The sequence below is a fragment of the Clupea harengus genome, chromosome 9, assembly GCF_900700415.2.
Source record: "Clupea harengus chromosome 9, Ch_v2.0.2, whole genome shotgun sequence".
Lineage (NCBI taxonomy): Eukaryota > Metazoa > Chordata > Actinopteri > Clupeiformes > Clupeidae > Clupea > Clupea harengus.
The window spans coordinates 15,182,804-15,191,879 of record NC_045160.1 but is presented as its reverse complement, the minus strand read 5'-3'; the positions used below and the strand labels follow the sequence as shown (position 1 = coordinate 15,191,879).

At 44.0% G+C, this 9,076-nt stretch overlaps 1 protein-coding gene across 5 annotated transcripts in view; it reads left to right on the top strand.

Annotated features, from left to right (window-relative positions):
* The first annotated feature begins 2,772 nt into the window (after positions 1 to 2,772).
* sez6b (seizure related 6 homolog b) overlaps positions 2,773 to 9,076 on the top strand; it is a 158,581-nt gene continuing 152,277 nt past the window's right edge. For all 5 annotated transcript variants that reach the window (XM_031573612.1, XM_031573613.1, XM_031573609.1 and 2 more), the window contains exon 1: positions 2,773 to 3,087. In XM_031573612.1, coding sequence (XP_031429472.1) covers positions 3,003 to 3,087 — 85 coding nt within the window. In that variant the 5' untranslated portion in view covers positions 2,773 to 3,002. The remainder of the gene's footprint in view (positions 3,088 to 9,076) is intronic.

Below are 9,076 nucleotides of genomic sequence, written 5' to 3'. Positions count from 1 at the left end.
ACAAACCTCCAGATCATGACAAATACCCATGCAGGCTAAGATACTAGCCTACATAAATGTTAACAGACAAAAGTGTTACAATTATCTGAAAATTATTCCTACAAGTATGGTCTATGCTGCAGAGCCTAGCACTTTAATCACAGAATCACAGAAAATAGACTTGGTCTGATACATTTTGAATTTTGCAGTTGCTGTCAACAAACTGTTGACCTTCCATTCATTTTTTTAAATCTGGTTAGCTAGACTTGTAGATTTGTTGTTTTGCCAATAGTTACCCCAAAAATGGAATAACAACAGTCTACGTCACCGCATAGACATGTCAAGCTTGCCAAGCTTTGCAACAAGTTTTGACAAGGATGTCTGCAGACCTCATCGAGCATTGGTTGACCTCTCTATCCAGCTATGATACTGCTCAGAACTAAAGGAAATTACTAAAATTGAGCCACATTGGAGCTTTGCTGTTCCCTGCAGGGCAAGTGGTAAATTCAAAGCCATGAACTTCTTCCCTTCCCTCTCAGCTCTGTGAGAGGCCACAAAATTGCTGCCATTTGATGTCCGAGGCATTCAATTTACATACATTAGTGTTTGCTGCCGGAATGATTTGCACTGCATATGAAATTGCACTGAGTTAGAGTGAGCAACTGCACAATGGGATGCACATTGTTTTCACATGGTATGTTCAGCAGAGAAGATATAGCCTATGCACCGGTCAAGATTAGCCAAGTCATTTTTGGACCGCATGCAGGTTTGTAACCCCGCTTCTCTGAAGGCCCAGTCTTTGGGGCTGTTTTCATACTGTATTTTTTGCAGTATGCACAGTGGTGGAACAGCGTTTAATCAGAATTTATTATCCTGTCCGTGTTCATACGCATATATTTTCTTTTCAGGTCCGCTGAGCCGAGCCACATAATTCATCGGGTCATCTACCGCAACTCGTGTCAGCCCCGACACGTGCCGGTTCATTCCCCCCTCCTAACGCTACATGTGTTGCTTCTGATTAACAGCCATTCTCCTGGCTCATCAAACCATAACTTGATTAGTTGTAGAATGTGCATGTATGATTGTGCTAATTTATGTGCACTGCGGTTAGCTCATTCCCCTACACCCTCCTCTCCCCTCCCCTCCCCACCCGTACTCATTCTCTTCCTCCCCTCCCTCTCTCCCTCTTTCAGCCCAGAGCTGGATATTAAAGACTGTAAATGAAATTTCTCTGCTTGGTTCCTATAGCCACTCTGCGAAGGGCTGCACTGACTGGGGTTGCGGGGTTTATCATTGTTTTCCAGTAATGTTTCCCTCTTGTGATATCTGCGGTCGATCTGTTGTTTTTTGTTTTATTAGTGGCTTTAAAAGCTGTTACATGCTGATGCCTTTCAGTTGAAACCTTCAAACACAGACAGGGATATCACTGGGAGACAGGTGGAGCCTTGCCCAGGAGCACAGTAGGCTATTACAGCTCAGTGAGGAGACATCTGTAAACACACAAAGTGGGAAAAAAACAGAAGTCCCAAATGGATTCAGAGGCTGTGTGTGTGTGTGTGTGTGTGTGTGTGTGTGCGTGTGTGTGCGTGTGTGCGTGTGTGCATGTGTGCGTGTGTGTGTGTGTGCGTGTGTGTGTGTGTGTGTGTGTGTATGAAATAGCCCCCCTCACCCACACATCCACCCCCACCACACACACACACGACTTGGCTTGCCTTTTAAATGCAGTCTTACGACTCAGTTGAGAAATATTAAGATTATCTCTCACTTTGAGTTTGCATCAAATCATAATTACCAGTTTCATCACGGGGCTCGGAATGCTAATTAATCCAGGGCAAGAGCATGGTGAGCAGTATTTTTCAACAAACATCGAACAAGCCTGGGGGAGCTTGGAAAAATGAAGTGTTATTCCGGGGGGAGTCACACAGATGAGACTTGCATTAGAATTTGTGAGTAACATTTATAACACCTAAGCAGTAGAGGCAACACTTAACATTTCTGTATTATTTCCATAACGCCATCTCTCTTTCACTCTTTCTCTTTCTTTCTCCCCTTATGTTTATTTCATGAGTGTTGCTCTTTCCTGTTCATTTTAGCTCTTTTTAGAGTGCAGACACTGGATACTGATGAGGAGGTCATTGTATGAGTAATTTTTTGAAGGATTTGTGTTCGGATTTACACTTTTTATAATTCTTCCTCAGGGCCCACTAAAATGTTAGCCATATGAGTGCTTGCATAATTATGAATTCAGGCCTATTCAGAAACCGGCACTTAAAGTAAACTCATGTTCTAAAGATTGTATATCGTCCATCAAAGAATTAAACACAGTGTCACAATATGGAAGTTCATTTTGACACAGATGCTTTATTTAATATCCTCTCACATAGGCCTACATTCGTTTTTGACATTTGAATGTTCATGTAACACGTTATAATTGCGTCGTACTAAACCGGAAAAAGCTTGAAATACTACAGCAATTTTTCTTCAAGAAATGTGGGGTATATTTACTGTACGAATGTAGGCCAATCCTGTAAGAGCCAGTGTACAACAGTCATTTTGATTACCGACGACAGGGATCAATACTGTACTAGACCTCACAATCAATATTTCAGAATGAAACAATATAATTGTAATACTTAAGCCATTTAAACGAGGGCAGTATTAGATTATGTACGGTACAAACTTTGGACGATCCTGAAGTTGTTCCAGTTGCTGACGCTAGGAGCTGTCCGCGGTACTGAAACAGCGGCAGCGCTCTTGTCTTGAAGGTGCTGACAGCACTTCGAACCAGCAATCGGCTTAGTGAGCGTTGAAATTTACCATCCTCTGACTGCCTGCTGATCAGAAATACAAATCAGATCCGAGTGTGCGATCCTGCCAAACGATCGCGTTCTTTACTGCGAGCGAAGGGGCGTCTCACTGCAAGTGGCTTCCAGAGCATTTTGGTCGCTTTCCTGTGATTTTGTTAGGAAAGTGTTCAAACACAAGGACATATCTTTCTGTGAGAGGGATTCCAAGCTGTAAGCATGAACCCGATAATGTATTGTCGACCGAATTTGGCCACTCTTCTGCTGATTCTCTCCGCTGTCGCCCTGGTTGTGCACGTTCAAGGTAAGGCATATTCATCGCTTAAACATGATTGTATTTTGGAACCCATGTGTTGTCCGTTGTCTGTACTCTTAGGGTTGGAACGCAGTGCACGCAGTCTTCCCGCACATCACACGACTGCCGTTTCGCCCCTTTGTCCCTTCGTCTTTGAGCCTCTTTTAACGTAGCCTATACTCGCGTGGAAGCAACCTCTTGTTTTTAGAACCTCTTGACATTTGATGCTGCGAGACCCGGTTAACATAATGAAGCCAGTCGTTCTCTCTCCTTCCTTCATTGGCCGCGCTTTCAACATCTAAAGCAGAGAAGAAACCGGACATCACCCAAGCACCCTAAAAGTGACTCAGTGGTTAAGGCTAAAGCCTCAATCTTTACTTGTGCGAGGTATTGAATGAAAGTATTAATCGCATCCTTTAATTCCAATTACGTGAAAACATATTCACAACAGACACGGTTTAGACTATATGTTACTGTTTGATAATTATCTGGAAAAGGTGTAAGTTCAACAGGTCCATTTTGCGAGGGGGTAACAGAATAGAAATAGAAGTTGCCTTTCAAGTCTGACTTTCCGCGGGATCTTTTGAAACTGTGTCTGGGTTGGAGTCTTCTGTAAAAGGAAAATACTTCAAAAACTGAAAGCACCGACATTTCAATTCCTCTTGCCTGACATAAATATGGATGCATTTCCCCCGAAATACAAGGACAATATATATATATATATATATATACATCCATATACTGCATACGAAGTACATAAACAATATTTACTTTCCTGAAATTAAACTAGAAGAATATGACAGAAAACGTTGTGCGGTTGTACTTGAGTTGTCGATCTCTCTCAAATAAAAGTAAACATGAAACTTTAATAAAAGGTATCTTCTCGTAATACAATTCATGTGCAGTATTATTTAGTGCATCAGATGGCACAGCAGGAATGATGTTATAAATTATTTAGCAAACTGTTCCTTTCTCCTGAGATAAAACAGCAGTGGACATTTCTAAAATAATAATAAAAAAATGTAACTTCCGTTAAAGTCCTTTACCTACCCGGAGATTACGCAAACTCTAAGTACCACTCTGACCCGCAGATGTATTTGGTTTAAAATCTGGCACACGGTAGCGCGGGAAAGCATATTTACAAGTCTTTTCAATAATTTATTTGAAGTGGACAGTGAAACCAACGCACTCAAAGGACTTTACAAATGAATTAATTCAAGGGATTCATTCAGTTTTCCACCACATAAAGCAATCCGACGCACCGTTCATTTTGTTACGGGGTTCTAACCATGTCTGCCAATCTGGCATAGTTCTCACGCAATCATCTTTAATCCCGTCGACTCTGCTGTCTCCAACTCCTGAAACACAGGATGCATATGAAGTGCATCTTGGCAAAACATGTATAGATATATACAGCACGTGTTATGAGATTATTTTCAAAACACGCAGAGACAATTGCTCACATTCCAGGGTGCACTATCGATTGTGCAGCACATTTATCAGAATAACCATTTCAGTCTAAAGGCAATCTGTCTTCTCAGAGCGCTATGTGTTTCAGATCAGATGCTTTGTCAATATTGCGTGGTTTCACTCGTGGTTTCAACACCAATTGTATCTCTTGCTCATAAATAAAGTAGTGACAGCATTCGTTAGATGTTGTTGACATCATGACGTGAAAAAGGCCTGTATTCATTTGTTTCACCCTGAATTGCTTCTTCTGTTTCATAAATAAAGCAGTCAGGAAAATAATATGGACTGCATAATTTAAGGCAGAGGAATCTTTTAAATCTGACATAGCCTTGGTCTTCTGCCACAGCAGTTCTTTTAACATAAATCTCACCATGCATATTTCAAGGTAAAACTAAGTAACAGGCACATCCTCCTCAACCCTATTTACAGAACAGCAGAGTAACAAGAAACAAATCCGTCAGGACCCTTGTGCTTCTAATTGGACTTTGCACGACATCAATACTGGATCACATGTTGATCTTTGACCTCCAGGGGTCGATGTATCTCTCTGTCCTGACCACTCACCTTCACTCAGGAGTGCTCGGCCTCTGAGGCTACACTCTGCTGCGGCCTTACCTTGAAAAGCACTCTGACTAATACGCACCTCCATCAATCCACAAACGGTGGTGAGAGCCAGCTAAAAGCTAGTGGGAGCCTCCATCACAAATTGATGACACTGTATTGCTCTCTTTGAAATGGATGAAGGTCAACAGATCTATTTACTCTGGGTGCAGTCAATCCACACACATACACACACATCAGATATATCTGTGTGTGTGTATGTATATACATTTTATATACACATATGTGCGTGTTGGTGAAAATGAATAAACTGTATATAAGATATACATATCTATATGTGTGCATCCACTTTATGTGTATATATATATGTATATTTATATACACATACATGCACACATATAGATATGTATATCTCTCTCTCTTTCTCTCTCTCTCTATATATATAGTATATATATAAAATGTAGACCTGTGTGCATACAGTATATCCCTAGTATTAGTGTGGGCTGTGTGTGTGTGTGTGGGAGCGTGTGTGTGTGTGTGAGCGTGTGTGTGTGTGTGAGCGTGTGTGTGTCTGGCGGGAGTGGCGCGCTGACTGATGCCAGTGGTGTCTGGCATGCTGCAGCTCTGTAAATTCGCAGTGTGGCGGCTGGCTCCCGGCGCAGGTGGCCCCTCGGGAAGAGCCAGTGATTATGGGAATGTCAGAGTGGGCTGACATATTGTTCCCCGCTCCGCTCCGGAGCGGCAGGGCCAGGCCCCCCATCCACTCCCCTCCCCTCCGGAGAGCAGCCCCGGCGTGGAGGGGAGAGGTCTCCGTGCCCTGACTCTATTACCCAGCATGCAGTGGTAGCCGACGCACCTGGCCAGACTCCTTTGGCCTGGCCAGTGTCTGCTCCGCTCGCTGTGGAGGGCCTGGCAGAAAGGGCACTCTCCCTGCTGTCAGGATCAGGACCCATCCCCTCCAGGGACTAATTCATCAGCGGCTCCATCACCCTGTGTGGGAGGAGCCTGATGGCAGTCAGAGAAATGGGATGGATGGAGAGAGCTAGTCCTTTTCTCCTCAGGCTTGCCCTTGTGTGTGTGAAAGCTTGTGCATGTTTGAGTGTGTGTGTGTGAGTGTGCGTGAATGTGCGTGCATGCATTTGTCAGTCTGTGTGTGTGTGGGTATGTTTTTATGGGTTTTTATGATGTATATGTGTGTAAGTGTGAGTGTGTGCGTATTTGAGTGTGCGTGAATGTGTGTGTGTATGTGTGTGTGTGTGTGTGTGTGTGTGTGTGTGTGTGTGTGAGAGGCTGTAATGGGAGTTTTGATGCTGTGCCTGAGAGCCTGGGTCAGGCCCCCCTCTCCTCCTTTTGATTAAGGGCCAGGGAAATGAGTCGGGAGCAGGGCTGCATGGCCTCCCGGTCCCGCACAGGGCCGCCCTGCCACAGCTGTGAGCCTGACGGATGGCGGAGCTCACTGCGGCCCCGGCCGGGAGAGAAATGGCCACTGCCAGCCTGGTTTCCTGCTGTTAGGCGACTTCCCGGCTCTGTGACTGGCATATACACAGCTCCGCTTAAACACACAATTAGACAAAGAATTACAGACACATGCACACAGTCACGGTGTGCACATTCACAGATGCACACACATTTAGACTGGACAAAAACATGTGCACAGAAACACACACAACAGCTGACACATTACAGTATTATGTATTGGAAATATACAATGCAGAGCTGTCCATCTGCTCTGAATATTATTCACTTGTAATTCAATGTGCGCCTGTGTCTTCCACTGAGGCTTTCTCTGTACTAAATTGAACTGGCATGGAGAACTCCTGCAACATCCAGTTATTACGTCAGTAGTTTTTCATTAATCTGGCTACAACACTGCAGCAGATTGGATAAGACTCAACCCCACAGTACAACAAAGAGGCATTTAAAAAAAAAAAAAACATCTGGATGGCCAGCTTTTCATTATGAAGTCAACACTGTCTGACATTCAGAGGCCGTATGAAGGTAGGGAGGGAGGAGAGGGGCTGAGAGAAGGGAGAAATGTGTGTATAGGTGTCTGTGTCTGTGTGTGTGTGTGTGTGTGTCTGTGTGTCTCTGTGTGTGTGTGTGTGTGTGTGTGTGTGTGTGTGTGTGTGTGTCTGTGTCTGTGTGTGTGTGTGTGTGTGTGTGTGTGTGTGTGTGTGTGTGTGTGTGTGTGTATGTGTGTCTGTGCTATTATTTTTACCCAATGCCAGAGGAGAGAGAAAAGAGGGGGGGAGGGGGGAGGGTAGGGGCTGGGGAGAGAGGAGGAGAGGGAAGGGGAAATGCTTTGTTTGTTAGATTGAACACCTTGTCAATCACTTGGTATTGGAATCAATTTTGGCTGGATGAGCAGAGGCGTAAATCCAAGGCCAATGCTAGAGTATGGCACAGATCCAAACTCAATTGTAAAAGCCTAATTTCTGATCTGTTATATTTCTGCAGTTTTGTTCCTCATGTCTGCACTTGACCTCAAAATGCCACAATATTTTTTAAGTCTAATTACTGGAGATGTTATCCTTGCGGCACACATACACACACGCAGACACTCACAGACACTCAGACACACACACACACACCTACACACACACACACACACACACACACACACACACCAACACACACACACACACACACCCAGACACCCAAATGCACACTGCAATGGCACAGACACACAGACACACAGACACACACACACACCCACACACACACACACACACACACACACACACACACACACACACACACACACACACACACACACACACACACACACACTGGATCCAATCTAGCTGAACCTTGTGAAACATCCCGGCTGGAGAAGTTGTTTTTCTCCACATTAGCACCTCTCAGAAGTGAATAGGACTCTGCTGTCTCCTCGCCCCTCCGTGCTCTGGGAGGAGGAGATGAGTCTATCTTTATGATTTCCTGTAATCTGTAGCCACGACAGTGAGACAGCCGGGCCGGGGTGATGGTTTATGTGCCTGTCCAGACACAGTAAATCCCTGAGACAGCACACACCTCCACAGTCACAGGGGCACGGGCTAAATCTCATTTTAATGGTTTGTGTGGCATTTCGGGGAAACATATCATAGTTTGGGACGCGCCGGTGTCAAGCCCATCCGCCGGTGCATGGGCAGGTCATTATGGTGACCGTGACAAGGGGATGTTGGTGTAGAATGTTTTCCTCGTTAGATAAATTACAAGAATGTCTGAATGGCTGGTGACATGTTGGTGTTGGTGAGAATAGTCTTGTAAAGATCAAAGTATATATAAATATAAATATATTTCTAGTCATTTATGTGTGCTGTAAGAACAGCTTTCACCACACCTTTTACAAACCTTACTCTTGGAAACTTTTTACTATTGGGATTTTGGCTTTACGAGCTGCTTACTTTGAATAGAACAGTTCTGCTGTGTCCAACCACTCCATCTTCCATTTGTCTTTTATGGCCTTGCAATACAAATTGTACAAACAATACAAACTAAAATATCTTCTAAAAATGTATTTATTATACCTTAGTCTCACATGCAATGTGTGTAATTGACCTTCTTTATACTTAACTATTTCTCTGTCATTTGGTTTGGGTGTAGCATGGCTTGCTGTTCCATGAAAGCAATCAACATTTCAGCCCAGAGTGACCTTTGAATGGTTGTTGCATCAGGCAGGAAGGACTATTGCATGGGAATGATGTTGGAGACCTTTTAGTGATTTGCACAGCATTGCTAATACTCGCATCATCACAGAACCCAGGTGATAAATTATACATGTCCACGCCTTCCCACTTTCTCTCTCTATCTATATCTATGTATCCTGCTCTCTCTCTTCCTCTACCTCTATCTCTTCCTCTCTCTCTCTCTCTCTCTCTCTCTCTCTCTCTCTCTGTTGGTACTGAGGGAAAGCAATTTGCTCTTGGTGATCCGACCCAATCAGTACTGCTTCAGGGCTTTTGAA